This window comes from Acromyrmex echinatior, chromosome 14, assembly GCF_024713525.1.
Source record: "Acromyrmex echinatior isolate Ae372 chromosome 14, ASM2471352v2, whole genome shotgun sequence".
Classification (NCBI taxonomy): Eukaryota; Metazoa; Arthropoda; class Insecta; order Hymenoptera; family Formicidae; genus Acromyrmex; species Acromyrmex echinatior.
Window position 1 is genome coordinate 3163303 of NC_141865.1, and position 17960 is coordinate 3181262.

Here is a 17960-nt window from a genome sequence, read left to right on the forward strand (position 1 = left end):
ACACATGTGAAGAATAAAAAAGCCATCCGTGTTGTTTTCCAAAATGTATTTACTTAAAAATACAATGAAAGTTTCAGTTTTGATGGAATGGGCAGAAATATATAGTCTGTGGTGTGTCGGTTACTTGTAATACGTTGAAAGAGATGATGCAAATGGTATCCTGTACAAAAGTAGCTTGAACAAGACTTATGAACACACAAACCAAATTCTTAGCCTAGGATTTTCGTTTATATTAAATCGTGTGACACACATGTCATTTACCAGATTTGATGTCTTAAACTTCTTTTCATGCTTACCTAACAAATGTAGGGGTGTAACGGTACGTGGGCGATCAGCCTGATTGATTGTAAGACCCGTTAGCACCAGTAAGTGAATTTTGTGAATCGCGTCGAGTACTCGAGCGCGAAGAAGAGTACTCTGCCGAGCTTGACACAGTACAAAACGCAAGTCTTTCTTTCTTTTTTTTTTGTGTGTTGCCAACGGGGCTTGGCATTGTATTTAATAAAATTAAATGGACCTATGCTTATAATATGTATAGTATAGTATACTATGAAACGCTAAAGTACTGATTTTGCTCAGGCACCTGTACTTTAAGATAGTCCTTTGCCAATTATCGTCAAGTTACTATCTTGAAGTAAACACGTGTAAATACAGCAGCGTATAAAATCGTAGATTAACAGAGACTGCCGGAGATGGTATGACCTGCACGCATCACAATGACATCGATCGGCTTTGTTGGACGCGTTACATACATGTTATGAGGAGTATTCGAATTTTTTTTTTCTTTTGTACCATCGAATCGTCCGACGGTAAGAGATTTTTGTAAGTATCAACATTACACGAGTCCAACCTCCATCTCCTTGGTTTCCATACAGAGGGATTTTTAGTCCGTGTGGTTTTCGAGCAGCCTTTACCGCTCATCTCTCCTCATAGTTTTCAGATATTAAACTCATCACTACTTACGAGAACAAATTCATTTTCTCTGATCTAACTGCGTTTTATTTAACTATCTCATTCGAAAATATTTGTACATTAAAACGTGGGACATCTTCTCGCATTCAAATTATCGTTACCTTTATTTAATTATTATGCTGCTATGGTACAATGGTATAACCGCAATGTCTCTTCACCCTTTTATCTAACAGTCTCCCGAAAATAAGTAGCGACACGGACACGCCAATCGCAATGATTCGCCGACTCTTGCACAAAGAGAAATCTTTTCAGTTGTTGAACCAGCAAAACAACATCATCATTATCATCAATGTCAACATTGTAGGTTACTAAAAATTTTTAAATACCATCGTCAAATTTGATGGTGTATATCGTCATTAACATATCGAAACGTGGACTATATATGTAGGTATACATGGAAAAATATGAGAATGAATAAATATCGCTAACTCATTTTACAACAGTCCAAGAATCATTGCCATGAAAATAGTCCACAATAAAGTCGAGATAAAATCATAATAAGATAAAAGTAACACTGAAACGCTCGAGTTACACTCAAATGAGAACATTTAAAAATAGGGAGAGTATTTAATACATAATTCACAATATGTAGTTTGAAATTCTTTTCTCTTTTATAATTTCGCGTCATGTACGGCAGTTCTGGAATTTTATATATGTGTTGTGTATGTGTGCGTGTGTGCGCGTGTGTGCATATATATATATATTATATTATATTATACATACATACACACACACACACACACATATATATATACATATATATATGTATATTTGTGTGTCTGTGTTTGTGTGTGTAGATTTATCTATGTATATAATTGAACTCTTATCTTCTACAAAAAATGATATAGTTGATCGAAATGAATAGAGAAGGGTGATGGGGCCCTTACACTTTACAAGTTGACTGTTCGATGCTCTCCCTTATCTATGCCCAAGCTTAAAGTGTAACAACCTCTCCGCATTATATTACGTTTACATAATATTATCGTTAATAATAAAATGTTTCTTATCCCATAACTTTATACATGCTATGTATAATTATTATGCAATATTAAAGTCACATGTTATTCATCCATACTACTTGACGCGAGCGTTGCATTTACCTTAATTCCTGTCTCTATACCAAACAGGAGCACGAAGCGGTGTTACGTCTATTTTTAAGATTTCTCTCATTTTAGTATACATTGAATGCCGAGAGATGTCCATTCATGCCTATTTACTTTATTTATTTGCCGTATATGTTACGTATGAATCGCTTAATTCTGCTCGATAGCCTCGCGCTCCTGTGAAGACACTGCAATTACACATTTCTATTCGAGAAGAAGAACTCAACATATCACACGCACAAGGTGAGAGACATTCGTCGAACTACAAACGTAAATTTGATTTTAAATGTAAAAAAATCATCACCTTCAAATATCAATTTTACACTATTTAAATATAAGTTTTTTTTTTATATCTTAAATAAGTTTTGTTATTAATTGTCCCGACGAAGAAAGCCAGATGACGGCAAATACCAGTTAGTAGGTGGTTCGGATAAAACGGTAGATTCGTCTTGGGAATCGTGCACATGAACGATAGAACGATCGATCGCGATGGAAATAAGAATCTAGACAGCAAATAAGATCAAATCCTCATCATCGAATCCTTAGGACGAATATACAGTTATCATTCAAACTACCCAATAGCATTTGGTGACGGCTAAACCAGAATTGCGAAAAGCCAAGACAAGTAGAGAATTACATCTAATGCGTCAGCCCACCACAATTCTGGTGAGGTGGTAATTTTTACTTGTAGGTCGGAAGATAGAGAGGATCCAATAACACGGATTGGGCACGATGGATATCAACATTGTTACCAACCACTCAATATGAGAGTAAGTTTGCTGAGTTTGCCAAAAATCGACCATGATGTCGTCACGTGCCTAACGCCTCCCTTCTTAATTGCATAATGTTTTCCCTTTTTTCATTATGCGTCGTCTTCATCGTCTTCTACCTCACCTTCTACCTCACCTTCCGCGTCATCATCCTCTTCGTCTGTAATGGTAACAATAAACGTGTTTCAGTGAGTAGAAACAGTTTCATTTTAAAAAATCCATTCAAGATATAGTTGGATAAATCTTATACATATTTACCTTCTCCTTCTTCTAAATCTTCTTCACCTTCTGGTATGTCGTCATCGTCGTCATCTTCCTCTCCATCACCGTCTACTTCCTCTTCCTCTTCGATTTCTTCTTCAATTTCTTCCTCTTCTACCTCACCATCTCCATTCTCCTCCTTTTTCTGTTTCTTTGTTTCTTCATTTTTCTCCTGCAACATGAAAAAAATAACTTTTTTAAAACAAATCTTGAGATAAATAGGCTTGAGATAAATAGTTGATGAATAAACGAGCGATTTATTACCCGATTACGAGTGTCCCGATATAGAATTTAAATTTATGTTTGATATCTCGTTTCATTCTGCGTACACAAGAAGTCAAGAAGGCGTACCCCTTTTTCAGCATCAAATGGATAATAGAAAATGCGGCGCCGGCGGCGGTAGCGAAAGAAGGACAGAGGAAAGCATACCGGCCGGCGAGGATAAGATCCCTTCCCGCCAAGAAATATGGTGGCGGAAAGGGAGGTATAGTGGGGGACTTTCCCTGCTCGCTAAAATACGGTAGGAACAGGAAAAGGGAAATGGCGGAGAGAACTGAGCGATCCGGCAGAGTCGAAAACATGAAGAACAGGTAGTAGAGAGTATCACAACTTTACCGATAAACGTTTAGCTCGCGAAGCTGTCCTGTGACTTCGCCCCCGCGTACTTCAAAGCGGCGCGTGCTAAAGGTGTGTGCGTGTGCGCGCGCGTGTTGCGCGTACGAAAAAGAGGGAGCGAGGGAGCGAGAGAGAGATTGGTTAACGTACTTTACACAAAGTAGGCAAAAGGGAATGTAAACTCTAAAATCGCCTACACACGCGTGCAACGATAATTCCCCTTCCCCTCCCCCCCCCCATCTTCCAGTTGTAGAACCATGCCCTTGATCCAGTCCCGATGGCCCGTAATGGCCATAACGCAATAAGTATCATAGTTTATCGATTTTGAGAGAGAAGGGGAGAACGACAGCAGCCGAGAGCCGAGTTTGCTCCGAGGGCAATCTGAAAACATGCCGACAACGAGAATCCCGAAATCGTTTGATGTATTATTTTGGAATGCGACTTATCGCGACAGCGATCGAGATCGCCACGATAAAATACAGCGTGATGAGTAGCATGGCGACCGCTCCGATATGTTTAAAAGTGTTGGAGCGACTCTCCGCAACGGTTTCCAACATTCGGCATATTTTAATGTCGCTCCAGTTTTATACTGTGCACGGCTGCAAGAACCGCGTCGGTAACGCCGGACTCGTGACCATACGGCGTAGCTGACTGATCATGGTGGTAGAGTAGGAGCTGATAGTGATGGTGATGACGATGGCAGCAGTGTGATGGTGATGGTAGTATGTAGTAGTGATGTGGTGATGTGGTGGTGGTGGTGGTAGTGGTGCTGGTGGTGGTGGTGGTGGTAGTGGTGGTGATGTGGTGGTGGTGGTGGTGGTAGTGGTGGTGGTGGTGGTGGTGGTGGTGGTGGTGGTGGTGGTGGTGGTGGTGGTGGTGATGTGGTGGTGGTGGTGGTGGTTGTAGTGGTAGCGGCTGCCGGCTGGCGTAACAGCATACACGCGCCGCACGATCAGCGGGTATGAGAAAGAGGCTTTGGATGCGCACGCGGAGCCACACCAGCCAATCGGAGCGCGAACCGACGATGCACAGTGGGAAGACCGTGGTGATTGGCAGATGACGGAGCCGCGCGCCATGGCGGGGATACGTTTGCGCTGCGTGCAATTCGCGAGTGAGCGAGCGAAGTAACTGAGGAGAAGATAAGGGAGGAAGATATAACTGAAGCAGCGTGCCAAGTGTCGTGCAACGCGAAGCCTTCGAATAAGAGTATAAATCTAAACTAAAAAGAGCCGAGCATTCCATGACGATATCACGACGGATATCGCCATGGTCGAACGGGAGAAGAATTATCGCGGAATAGATGCCCCGCACTATCACGTCGAAAGCGCGATTGATCTATTATATTGTTGCTAGATAATAATAATAATAATAATACCAAATTATCTATATTTATTATCTATATTAATAATACCAGAAGTAACTAAAGCGATGACGCGCAATTTGGTTTTCAATGGCGGCAAGTATCTCGAAGCAAGATCGAGAAACACTCGTCACTCAATCAATGTTATGCTCTTTCTCTTCTCCCACCCCCCCCCTCTCTCTCTCTCTAACTCAACCTGGAGTAATTGTATCACCGTATATGGAGTCTCGACCTGTTGCGATAAAATGCTAATGAGAGATCGGTTACCACCGGCATCTACAAACAATAGTAACCCGATCGAAAAGCTGACGCGCGGGTTATTTCGAACTCGCCGGCAGCTCGCAGCCGCCGCTACTCCTATTCGTCAACTCGCGAGTGTACGGCGTCTCAACGTGAATGACAGTAGCACATTCATGCCGTTGGTTGGTCGCTCGACGACGACGATGACGATGACGGAGATGCTGCCGCTTGTTATTATGTGCTCCCCGCACGATTACCTATCTATCCATTCCCAATCGTAAGGTCTCGCAGATAACCCAATACTCATAACCTATCGTATAGACTCTATATGCTCATGTAATTTCTTCGAACGATCGGCGCGATGAACGCCCATTACGTAATTAACACGTGATGTGTGTTAATCGGTGGATTATCAGCAAGATCGGTAATCTACGCGAATGCGTTCGTTAAACGCGTTTTCTCAGCGGAATCACTAGCGCCAAATTCCTTCTTATCGTAGCAATCCTTATCCAGTTTCTGACGAAAACTTCAAGTTTCGAGAAAATAAATGATGAATAAAAATAAACCATCAATCAGCATGTTTAAAACTGATATAAAACGCATATTTACGCTGGTCTATTAAGATAATTAAGCAATAAAAAGGTTCGCGCGCGAAAAGTTAAAAGCCACGAGAAAGAGAGAGAGAGAGAGAGAGAGAGAAACACGATGATAACCATTAAATGTAATAAGTTATTTCTGGCTGGCGGAACATCGATCCATAACTGCGTTATCCAATCGTCGCGACGCCTTTTCCCGCCTTCTCTCAGTAGAGAAACACCATTCGATCGCCAAACAATGGTCACGTCGTATCGATACTGAGATAAAAAGAAAGAGAGAGAGAATGATTTCAGCAAGCTCTGGAAAGCCGAAAAAGCGGAGCGAATGGCTGCGTTCAGCAGAGAAAACTAATCAGTTAGTGATTCTTTAATACGATTGGTTCTTGGATTAAACGAAGAATTAAAGGCAAGAACCAATCATATTAAAGAAATCACCAAACACTAACAGATTAGTTTTCTCCGCTGAATACAGCCAATGTCTCTTTCAAACGTACTCACAGCATACAAACGCGATTTCATTCAACTCTTCTCCCTCGACCTCGAGCTTCCCGCCTTTTCCCGCTCGCCGGTTCCGGAACGATACTAATCTCCACGCGCGCGCGCGCGCGCGCGCCTGTGTGTGTGTGTGTGTGTGTGTGTGTGTGCGCGCGCGCGCGTAGATGTAAGCGTATTTCTTATCATTTTATACGAGTATGTGTATGAAAAAGATGTCCTAAATAAATATATATATATATATTAGGGGAAAAACGCTCGAAAGTCATCCGCCTTTCTACTGGCCTCTCCTCTGTCATTTGCGCGCGCGCGCGCGATCTAATAGATACTCGGGAGGAATCACCGATGTAACAAGGACACATCGACCTGCGTGAACGTGCGTAAGTGTAGTATCGTACCTCTCCACGTGATTGACGCGGCAGCGGAAAAATCTGCGGCAACGCGGTTTCTCTGGATTTGCCGCCGTTCGGCATTCATTCGCTCCGTACGTTCATTTTTGTCTTACGCGGAGACGCAATCTCATGGTAAATTATCGGCTAAAAATACGGCCTATCGCGGCGACACGGCCGACGACGCGACGGGCGGCGATTTAAGATGAAAAATCGCGGCAACGATGTTTTCTCGAAGGTTCGTAGTAACGCGCCGTTGCGCGCGACCGCCACAGCCGCGAAAAGAATAAGGAGAGGTAGGAGAGCACACACCGAGTATATAATGCACGGCGTTGCCGCTAGCTGCGCAAGTGGGGTACCTTCGGCGAAAAGATCGAAAGAGAAGGACGGAGCGAGCCGCCGTCGCTACTCACTACTCGGCACTGCCGGCTATACATCGGCAGTGTCGAGCAACGGAGTGCGAGAGGGAGAGGGAGAGGGAGAGAGAGAGAGAAAGAGAGATGGATAGGGAAGGGAAATGCTCGTACAATCGGAGCGAGAGAAAAGGAAGCCTTCGTCATGGAATTTATGCGCGCGAATTGGTAAACAATTTCAGGACGACATGTCGACCTGAAGTAGATAGACGCGTCGGTTGTCTATCGATCGTATTTCGACGTTGACTCTCTTATAGCGAATTATCGATCAATTACAGTAGAAAGAGAACGCGTAAGCTTGTCAGAGAGAGAGAACGAATGATGAACGCAGGCTTGGTTTTGGCCGCCATGATGGAAAGCGACAAACGGCGGGTGGCGATGATAGTACGACGACAATGGTGACGGCCTGATGGCCGCCAGGCCAGGGAGGTGAAGAAAAAAAATGCGCGGCATATCCGCTTTTCCGAATCTCCACGCTGACACTATCTACTACGTGAAAATGATGCTTGGGTAACGAAGCGTGCCGAGCATCGAAGCGGCGGCGGTGTGCGCGTTCATAGGTAGAGGGCGCATAGAGACGAAAAGCCGCGAGGAGACGAAATCTCGCCGAACGGGGGGGAAAAAAAAAGACCAACACGAGAAACTAGCACATGGCGCCGTAGAGATTTACTTCGTTTCTCCGATTGTTCCCTCTCTCTCTCTCTTCTACCCACCTCCGTTTCCCTAACGCTAAACAACGCTCTCACCTATTCGTTTCTTCCTTTCCATGCGCGCGCGAACGCGTCAAGATTTCCAGCGTTGCTTCGAATTTCACGACTTGGAGCGCGGAACGCGGTAATTATAGCTTATTCCGGTAGGAGTCGTCATCGCCATCGTCATTATCATCATCGTCAGCCATCGGGCGAGAACAAGCGAGCGAGCTAGCGAAGACGGAAAAAGGGAAAGAAAGAAAGAAAAAGAGAGAGAGAGAGAGAGAGAGAGAGAGACTCGTCGCGTTAGCGATGGTCTCACAAATACACAATAGCGTCCCTCGCGTCCGCGATGAGAAAGCACTACGCGCCGAGAGAAATACATAGCCTGCACGCCACGCGTCCGATCGAGCGCGCTCGACTACGCTCGGAGTCGCTCGCACGGAAATATGGAGTCTGCCGCGCCGAAGAAATGCCGGCCGGCGCGGCGTTCTTCTCGCTACGCTGTACCGTCGCTCGGCGGCGCGGACTACATGGAGGCTACAGCGGGCTACATGGAGCACGTTTCGCCACGCTTCGCGCGGCGGTGACGGCCCACGATCGGTCCACGGCGATGCGTAGAAGACGCCGAGCAGGCGGGAAAATCCGTATCGGCGGCGGTCACGGGCTGCCGCCGCCGCGGCGCGGCGCGACGGCAGCCAGCAATGGTCAATCTCACAGCGCGTCGATGCGATTCAATGTCTCCCGACAGATCCAACGGCACGGCACGGCACGGCACGGCACGGCATGGCGTGGCGTGTTTCGCGATCAAACGCGCGAGCTCGTATTATTCATCTCTCGTTACTACTCCTAATTCGCGGATGACGCCGAGTACGAACGTCACAAGATAAACGTCGTCGAATGCCATGAGCGGTAAGAATCGTGAGTACGGTCGGAATAGTTTGGTGATAACGAAGCGGTACTCACCTCAGCTGGCCTCTTAATCCCCTTGATATCGCATTTCGCGTCCGCGGATGCCTTGTCGTTCTCTGTCACCTTCTCGACGGCGACCTCGTTATTTTCCTTGGTACTCATGGTTGATTCAATCGAAGGAGCGACGTACGCGTCAATAATCCAAATAGCTCGACTTCGCGACTCGAACTGAACTCGGTGAAGTACGAAAGAGCGGCGGCGGCGTTGGCGGCGGCGGCGGCGGCGACGGCGGCAACGACGACGGCGGCGGCGGCGGCGGCAGCGGCAGCAGCGACGGCGTGTACGCGTAACAAGACTGCAAATACGTGTCCTCACACGACGTCGGTTTCCGCCGAAATGCCCGAGAGAGCAGCGTCGTCAGGCGAAGACCCGTGGGGCTGCGAAGTGCGAGGGAGAGGGTGAACCAGAGCGAAGGCTAGGAGAGGAGGGGGAAGAGCGTGCGGCGGGGGAGAGGTCGAACCAGTCAGGAGTGGAGTGTGTGCCGACGACTGTGGCGCGAATAGCGCAAAGCGAACTACTACCAGATCCCGGCTCGCCTCTAGCACGTCCAACCTGGCTTTGTTCAAAAATGAAGATGGCGCGGCTTTGAAATCCGATAAATTCCTGATTGGCCGATCTCGTCATCACCCGTATTTCAGTGGAACCGCCAACGAGTCGCGATTTTATCGTGGCCCACGATGTTCCGCGACTTTCCGAAGGGATTTCACATGTAACGCGATTACTCCGGGTATAAATAAAATTAAAACTCGCGGAGGACGAGGGGTTCGAGAGTTCGTGGCCCGAGCGAGATGTCCGGTTCGAGGCTACGTCGCTCGATTCAAATAAGCCTTGGCGCTGCGAATCCTTCTACGTGGGTTTCGAGGGGATCTCGCGTTCGCGAGAAATCGATAGACATCCTATCCGGACGTGCAAATGACCACAAATGACCGCGAAACGATCGAGCGGGGAATGGACCGCGAATTCCGATCCGACTCGTCCCGAATTTCACGTCGATCATGCGCTAATTGTAACTCAACTTTTCCGAAATTCTTGCCGATATGATTCTTAAACGATATTTTTTCATCAATGTAATTATATCACGTGTCCCATTTGAATAAAGCACAAAAGGATGATTATTTTCCAATTTACTCTATCATTACTAACTATACTTTTATTATTATTATTATGCGTCAGTGAAAAACAATTAAAATGATACATCTTTATCTTTAAAAAAACACGCATATATATATATATTTTTTTTTTTATTTATATAAGAGTGTGTATATATATATATATATATACTATATAGTGTTTCTTAAACAGCACCCAATAATTGTACAGCGCTACTCCTAATAAAAAGTTTAATGGAAAAGTTCTGAGCCATTTTTTTTCTACCATTTTTTTACAACGCTCGATGATACAGTTATTACTAAATATAAAGTTAATCCAATCGTAAAAGTAAAGATAGTCCAATCACCGCCGTTCTTTGAATGGGCACACATCAGTGAGCCGCGCTCTCTCGATAATGTATGCCCTTCCGCACATTACTAAGCATGCCGTGGCTCACTTACGTGTGCCCAACTAAAAGCCGACGCCGATTGGATTATCTTTACTCGGTAATAATTGCTTCGTTGAGCATTGTAGAAAAAATAGCTCGGAACTTTTCTATTCAATTTCTGATTAGAGGACTAGCGTTATATATATCATAATATAGATTTGTGCGTGCCGCATGTTTCCAATATGCGTGCTCCAACATATGTATCATAGCTCCTACTTACTCTGATGAACGAATTGGAGTGAGTAGGAGCTAGGAACTATGATAAGAGTATGTTGGAGCATGTTGGAGCATGTTGGAGCACAAATCTTCTGATCAGTGAGCGCTATTTAAGAAACACACGTGTGTGTGTATGTGTGTATGTGTGTGTTATACAGAAATATATATTTATCGTTTAGTTCACGTGTACACATATAGTCACTACGTGTCAACCAGTTGTATGTATGCACACGTTAGTTGTTCATCGTATAAGATTATTAAATAGATAAGTTAATCGTTAGACCGGATCCACCGTGCAAAGTTGCTCGTTTATTTATATCCGATGTAACGCGAATAATGAAGGGTAGCTTAATATAAAATTGCACTTATCGATTGGGTATTTTATATAATTTTGATGCCAGTTGTGTTATGGCGTAAATCCAATAGTGGTTTCACGGAGACTTTACTAATTGCACACTAAACCGCAAGTGTTTCCTCTCGCAATGATGTCGTGCGCAATTGGAATTCGTAAATATTGTAGCATCGGTCGTATTATTAATAATTATGTATATGCAACGCAAAAAATATACTCAAGGTTTCGGAATTTATTGCAACGCAATGAGGACAAAGCGCATGCTCAGTGGCGCGCTATGTGGCTGCTATACTTACTATAAGCGCCACGATTTCCGGTCGAACTAAATCTCCCTTTTCTTTCGATACGTGACAAGATGGTAGGTTGATACGTGATTTTCGCTTGTTTTTATCCGTGAATATTTTAGAAATCTTTAGAATCTTTCACTTCACGAAATAGCGTTTACAATTCTAATTATATTTACCGCAATTTGATGTGAATATCTGTTACTACACAGTGCAATAATTCGATGTGAGGAGACATAACCTACTTATTCGGAATTGTATAGTATGTAATGTTTTTACTGAACGCGATGATGCGTAGCGTATATTTACTCGAATTATTTATAAGGATTAGAAACCAGATCGATACCTCGAAGATTGATTACTTCGTCATTCTACAGAATAATGTATAAAGTCTTGGAATTTTACATGATTCTTTATAGGTTAACGTGCCGAAGCAAAGGCGTACTTTTTGCAAAAAATGCAAGGTACACAAGAATCATAAAGTGACGCAGTACAAGAAGAGTAAGGAGAGACATGCCTCGCAGGGCAGAAGACGTTATGACCGCAAACAGCAAGGGTTTGGTGGTCAAACAAAGCCTATCTTCAGGAAAAAAGTAAGTGCGTGATGACAAGTTTAGCAAATAAATCCGATAGCAATGATAAATTATATTTATTTAATGATATAACAAAACGAATAAAGTTATTATTACGTCTTTTATGCGAATTCAGATGTATACATTATGTCTGTTCTTTTTGCTAAACCAGTTGTATATTCATATTTTTAATTATTAAGTAAATACAAGTATTTAAAATTGACAAAAGTATGAAAGGAAATGTTAATGCAATCTGTCCAGTACAGTAACAAAAAACAGACTCTTTAGTTCATTATAATGTTTTTCAAGAATATTACTATAATTTAGTTCATAACAATAACAGTAATATATCAATTTTTACTAAATGTATTTTCTTACATTATCTTAGGCAAAAACAACAAAGAAAATTGTACTAAGGATGGAGTGCACGGAATGCAAATATAGAAAGCAAATTCCATTGAAGAGATGCAAGCACTTCGAATTGGGAGGTGACAAGAAGAGAAAGGTAAATACCAATACATCTGGAAAATATTCAAATAAAAATGAAACATGCATAAATTCTGACTGACAATCTACTATTTTTTATTTTCAGGGTCAAATGATTCAGTTTTAAGCTACTCAATACTTTACATTCTGTATTTAATAAATAAATAAATAAATCAAGGATTTGTACATGTCTTCATTCTGTATTTTATAATGCAAAAACGTCTAATGTACTTAAAATAATTAGCGATACAGCATTAAAATAATTACCTTAATATTCATTCACCATGATTCTCATCGTTTTCTGACAACCGTGGTACAGAAACTACTTGTGGATTGCTAGCACAATAAAAAAAAGGAGTAGAGTATTTTAACTGCTATGCTATTTTATGCTATGTAAATATATGTGCATAGTAATTATTTGTCATAAAAAATATAAATTAAAAATTATATGATCAATATTTAAGTGTGACTATTAATCTTGCCATTTAAAATTGAAAGTAAATATATATGTTATCATATTAATATATAAATGTAAATATCTTTTTAATAAGAAAAATATCAAAATTTACCTTAATATAGATGCGTCCAATCCTTCCTGTTCCATTTTTAATTTAACTGCTTGTTTTGGTACGCCAAAGTGTAACATTTTGAAGTATTTTTCATAGCGTGGATCTTTAGCTGCAGACTGTATTTCTTTTTGTTCGTCCTTAGGCTCTTCTATCTCACTATTATCAGGTTCATCCACTTTACGTATTTCTATTAATTTACTTGTATTATCCTCATTAACATTATTTGATTCTTTATGTTCTTGTTCTAAACCAGGTATAGAAGATAACTATAGGCAAAGTAAAATATTTATGAAAAGATAAATATATTCTATGCGCAAGATAATTTACTGTAAAAGATTTTTCTTTTACAATTTCTTTTTATGCACCTTGCAAACATACACATACCCGCGATTCTAATATTTCTAATGACGCCTCCAACTTTTGCAATTTATTTTCGAAATCAAACAATCTCTCCTCGCAGGACAAGGCGAATTTATTCAAGAACGTGACGGTATGAGTAATAAAATGATTTATGAAGGAGACCGTTCGCTTTTGATTGATTGGTGGTACCTAGAACACAAACATTTGAAGTCTGCTCCCTACATTATCGTGGAGCATTGTCAAATTCGGCCAATTACGTATGCACGCACGAGAAACGTCAAAATCTCATCGATACCTTTGCATAATCTATAGTCGGCTCGATTAGCGGTATTTTATAATCACTCATCATGGATTACAGTCGTACAGAAATTTTCTCTTTCAATTTATCAACAACTGTCAACAGTGACAACCCACATCACGCAAAACACCTCAGTATATATTTTTAAGCCAATGAAAACGTGATTGACACCATATTCCGCCATATTGCTGTAATTAAGGTGCCTTTTCATGTTAACATTTGACGCTCATTTTTAGCGTCAAAATAGGTCACGATCAAAATTGATGATTGATATGTGCCAATTAAAGCATTATTCAGTAACAAAAATATTGATTTTACTTAGAAATTTAGGAGAATATAACCTACAAAGATGAATACTTCTAAAGAAATAGATAAAGCTAAAAGCTGTAAGTTTTTATTATTAATTATATTAATGAATTACATTAAATGTGTTATATTGCCCATACAACATCGATTATTGTGGAACATTTTCAGAAATGTTTCAACCTTTCACATCTTATGTGCAACAGTTTTGAAAAAAATTCTGCAATATCCCAGCAAACGAGAATGGATTAAAATGGATTGAAATTTTTTTCTATTCGAATGTGTATTTTAAATAGCGAATACTTTTTTGGATTCAATTGGATTCGATTAGATTCAATTGAATGCAATTGGACTGAAAAACTGCTTTTCCTATTCAAAATTTTGAATTAAACAGTATTCACAATGCACAGAAAAAGCCGCTAATATTATTTTTAGATTGAAAGGCATAGAGATATGCTCCATACAATTCTTATAAATGAATAAAAATGCATTCAGAATTGAAAAGCATTCATTTTAACATTTGTGAATGTCAATATTTCTGAAAATCTGAATCCATTTCAATTTATTTCAATCCGTTCTCGTTTGCTAGGATGTCATATAAAATGTTTTAACAGAGAAGTGTTTCTAAAATCTATCATATGCAATAAATTGAAAAACCAAAAAATTATCAAGATGTTAAAATCCAAAATGTTTACTAAAAGTAAATTTTTTGATCAATCATGATTCAATTTAACATTATTTTGATGTTAATGTGACTTGTTCTTTAAGGATGTATTTAGACGTACAGTCCCTGCAAAGAAAACTAATTTGGAAGTATGTTTAATACTTCAAATAAAGTATATATACATATGAAAGTTGTATTAAGAAGATTATATTTTTGTTTAATAACATATTTTTGTAATTTATTTATTTTGTTATTTTTATTGTTAAAAACACAAATTTTAAAAATTATAAAAAATTTACGTTTTTTTTTTATAAATACTTTAAATATTCAAAATAATTTATGCAAAGTTTTATTGCGATTAGTTACAAAGATATATATAGAACAAATAAATATTTTGTTTATTTACTAGACAACTAATTCATGCATAGCAATGTAACTCTACATAAATAATGTTGAATACATAATGTATTGTACTTATATTTAAAAATTGAGATTTTTATCGTATATATTATAATATATTACTATTTATTAAAATACTTTATGATAGATAATAAACCGTCATCAAATTTATCGTATTAATTATATTTAAACGTGATTTTGAATAATCTGTAATTTTTTCATAATTTTGTTATTATTTTGAAAATATACAAAACATCCTTAATTGCGAAAAACTTTTGAATATGAATAATGATATTGTGTTGAAACTGCAGTAGTTTAATAGTGATTATATATTTATGTGGTGTTACACATATATTATGATTAATTAATCAAAATAGTTGGCGGTATAATTATTATTTTTCAGAAATACTTTAAGTTTATTTTTTTTTAAATCTGTAAATAGATCACAAAACTTTTAGTAATTTTATATTTTCAAGTAAATATATTTAAATATATGTTTAATTGATACTTAAACAATATTTAAATTCATTATATCGACATAATAAAATTAAATATTATTTAAGTATCAACCAAGTATATATTTAAATATCATTTTTGTAATATTAGAAATAGCTGAAATCTTTTAATAATATTTTAAAAAGATTGCAGATTCTTTCGATAAATTGATGATTTCATCAACCTTTCTACAACCTTTCATGTGCGGACATTTTGCTATTCCAGAGCTGTCTTAGAAATATTGTAAACATATTTCAGTTGCAATTTTTATGTTTAACTTTTCTAGTTGAAATATTTTTGAGATATTTCTGAAAAAACTTTCGGTATGGGTGTGCACATTGGTGGATCATAATAAATTTTATCCTATAAAAATAAAATATATTCTTGTGCAAAATAATGTGAATAAAAAGTAATTTCTTGATTTATATGTATACATTTATAAGGATAACTTTTACGCATCAAAATAAAATAAAAATAAAAAAATAATTTTAAAAATAAAAATAATTCTTTAAATATAAATAAATCCATTTTTTTAAATAACAAATAAATAAGCTCGGATTTTCATACGGGCAATAGCGATTTGACATCGAACGCTGATTGGTGAAAAACAGCCGGGCGATGGAAGTAAATTTTACTTCCACAATCAATTTTTTTACCATAAAAGTGCTGATGAACAGAGTTCAAAAGATTCTGGACAGATTGAAATTACAATATCTATTAGCTGATAATATGTATAATGATAAATAATTATCTATATTGTAATAAAAATAAAAAATAGCCTCTCTCCTGAAGAAGTCGATAAGATAAATGAAAATCACTTATTTATAGATCTATGAGTAAGAATCACTCGGAGAACAAGCTGCGTTCTGAAATCCATTGAAGAAAAAAGTGTTGCAACCTTTCTGTGATCGGTTGTACATATCTATTTTTTTTTGCTGCATTTTCAATACTTTTTTTTAATTTCCTCTTCCCTCTCTTCTATAATTTTATATACATTTCGTAATTTATATTTTGTGACTTATACATTTCTAATGTATAAAGTATGACGTGTATGACAGTTAAATAAAATATATTTACTGTGGTGGTTTTGCGGTGTATAAAATATATCCGACATCATTCAGTGCTCGTTGGAAGTTAAAGGACTTCATACATGAACATGCATAACAGAGCATAAGATTGCTGGATGAGCATCTAGCATAATGTCATCATATTGATTTACATAAGATTGGTTTAGCGACCTTATGTTAAGGTACAATCTCAAGGTGTCGCTTATCGCAACGATAAAAGATCACGTGACTGAATTCTCCCTCAATTTCCCCACTTTCTTGTCTCCAGCGATACTGTTGAAAAGTTGGATTAATCCAACTTTTAGTGACATCGCACTTATGCAAAGATTCAAACATTAAACAGCAGGATGTATATATAATAAAGGTATTTACTTAAGCTATATTCCAAAACATCCTTTCCGAGGAAAATTTTATTTAAAATATATAAGACATGTAACATATACTACAGTATTTCGAGTAAAATTTTCCTCAGAGAGAACGTTTTGGAATGTAACTTTAGAATATGTCACCCGTAACTTGATAAAAATATACTCATTTGATTCGTTTCCATTTGAAATGAGAGAATATAGTAAAAAAATGAGATAGTCTGCCTTAAGCGTTTATTCGGGTTAGGAAAACAAGTTTCCTTTAACTTCCTCTGCGAGGAAAATTTTACTCGAAATATTTAATACACGTAACGCATACTATAATATATAGAGTAAATCTTCCTCGAAGAGGAATGTAGCCCTGAATAGTTATTAGAGCTGCGTAATGTAAACGTTACCCGAGTGGCCTCGTGTATTATCTTATTATCCAGAGTTAAATACAAGGATAAAATGATACATAGGAGCACTCGGGTAATATTTTCGAACGTAACCCAACATTTAATAATTTACTACATAAAGTATATCACCTCGTTTTTCTGTCAGATTCTTTCATTTTGAGTAAAAACGTGTCGAATGAGTATATTAAATTTTATGATGATGCCCGTATTTTAAATAATAATCACAATAAATAAATACAAATTTCTTACCAATACAAAATTTGTTGCATGTAATTTTACTTTATTTAACTCTGATTATTTTCATTTTATTTCCCATTTTATTTACATAGACTTTTCTTTATGATCGCTCAATATATTATACCAATTTAATTATATGTATTATTGAATTATTATTATTTAATTATTGTATTATTCGTTATTATTTGCGATAATTTTATGAAATTTTCAGATGACTGTTGTGGACATACTTGTAGCATATATGAAATGATCATAAACGAAAAGAGCATTTTGACACATGGATGTGTAGAACCATATAATCGATTATTCGTTGATAATTTTTTAATAATAATTTTTTTAAAATTCATGCTTAAGTCGTCTTTCAAATAAAGGATCAACCCAAAGTCTCTTTTTTTATATTTTCTTTTTAAATTTGTACATGCATACAGATGTTATTAGTCTATTTTTGCGTTATTTTTGTTGTGCACAATCGCATCAACTTGACAG

General features: G+C 38.4%; 3 protein-coding genes and 1 long non-coding RNA gene across 7 annotated transcripts; 2 read left to right on the forward strand and 2 right to left on the reverse strand.

Moving 5' to 3' along the window:
• Window positions 1–31: 31 nt before the first annotated feature.
• On the reverse strand, window positions 32–9214 carry LOC105146710 (uncharacterized). Its single transcript, XM_087413128.1, has 3 exons — window positions 8867–9214; window positions 3104–3278; window positions 32–3005 (listed from the first exon to the last, which is right to left on the reverse strand). Exons 1-3 carry the CDS (start codon window positions 8972–8974, stop codon window positions 2938–2940), a joined length of 351 nt encoding a protein of 116 aa, XP_087269254.1. The 5' UTR covers window positions 8975–9214; the 3' UTR covers window positions 32–2937.
• On the reverse strand, window positions 8863–13752 carry CCDC53 (Coiled-coil domain containing 53). Of its 2 annotated transcripts, none has more exons than XM_087413124.1 (5): window positions 13544–13752; window positions 13273–13437; window positions 12889–13154; window positions 12587–12655; window positions 8863–9249 (listed from the first exon to the last, which is right to left on the reverse strand). In XM_087413124.1, exons 1-4 carry the CDS (start codon window positions 13595–13597, stop codon window positions 12595–12597), a joined length of 546 nt encoding a protein of 181 aa, XP_087269250.1. In that variant the 5' UTR covers window positions 13598–13752; the 3' UTR covers window positions 8863–9249; window positions 12587–12594. The 2 variants fall into 2 exon arrangements, with proteins under 2 accessions (XP_087269250.1, XP_087269249.1); XM_087413123.1 differs by lacking the exon at window positions 8863–9249 and adding an exon at window positions 11894–12354.
• RpL36A (ribosomal protein L36A) lies at window positions 10390–12499 on the forward strand. Of its 3 annotated transcripts, none has more exons than XM_087413127.1 (4): window positions 10390–10467; window positions 11681–11854; window positions 12222–12338; window positions 12426–12499. In XM_087413127.1, exons 1-4 carry the CDS (start codon window positions 10405–10407, stop codon window positions 12444–12446), a joined length of 375 nt encoding a protein of 124 aa, XP_087269253.1. In that variant the 5' UTR covers window positions 10390–10404; the 3' UTR covers window positions 12447–12499. The 3 variants fall into 3 exon arrangements, with proteins under 3 accessions (XP_087269253.1, XP_011055452.1, XP_011055453.1); XM_011057150.1 differs by lacking the exon at window positions 10390–10467 and adding an exon at window positions 10831–10857; XM_011057151.2 differs by lacking the exon at window positions 10390–10467 and adding an exon at window positions 11179–11335.
• A 2639-nt stretch (window positions 13753–16391) lies between the features above and the next one.
• On the forward strand, window positions 16392–17857 carry LOC147907342 (uncharacterized). The gene is made up of 2 exons (XR_015547328.1): window positions 16392–16838; window positions 17686–17857. It is a non-coding gene; the product is annotated as an uncharacterized LOC147907342 (long non-coding RNA).
• Window positions 17858–17960: the final 103 nt, after the last annotated feature.

Coding starts and splice junctions, on each gene's coding strand:
- LOC105146710 (XM_087413128.1), bottom strand. CDS start 8,974: ATGAGTACCAAGGAAAATAACGAGGTCGCCGTCGAGAAGGTGACAGAG. Junction 3,279..8,866: donor GGATTAAGAGGCCAGCTGAG/GTGAGTACCGCT, acceptor TTCATGTTGCAG/GAGAAAAATGAAGAAACAAA. Junction 3,006..3,103: donor AGATTTAGAAGAAGGAGAAG/GTAAATATGTAT, acceptor TTACCATTACAG/ACGAAGAGGATGATGACGCG.
- RpL36A (XM_087413127.1), top strand. CDS start 10,405: ATGCCGTGGCTCACTTACGTGTGCCCAACTAAAAGCCGACGCCGATTG. Junction 10,468..11,680: donor GATTGGATTATCTTTACTCG/GTAATAATTGCT, acceptor GATTCTTTATAG/GTTAACGTGCCGAAGCAAAG. Junction 12,339..12,425: donor GAGGTGACAAGAAGAGAAAG/GTAAATACCAAT, acceptor TTTTATTTTCAG/GGTCAAATGATTCAGTTTTA.
- CCDC53 (XM_087413124.1), bottom strand. CDS start 13,597: ATGATGAGTGATTATAAAATACCGCTAATCGAGCCGACTATAGATTAT. Junction 13,438..13,543: donor CGACTATAGATTATGCAAAG/GTATCGATGAGA, acceptor TTTGTGTTCTAG/GTACCACCAATCAATCAAAA. Junction 13,155..13,272: donor TAGAAATATTAGAATCGCGG/GTATGTGTATGT, acceptor CTTTGCCTATAG/TTATCTTCTATACCTGGTTT.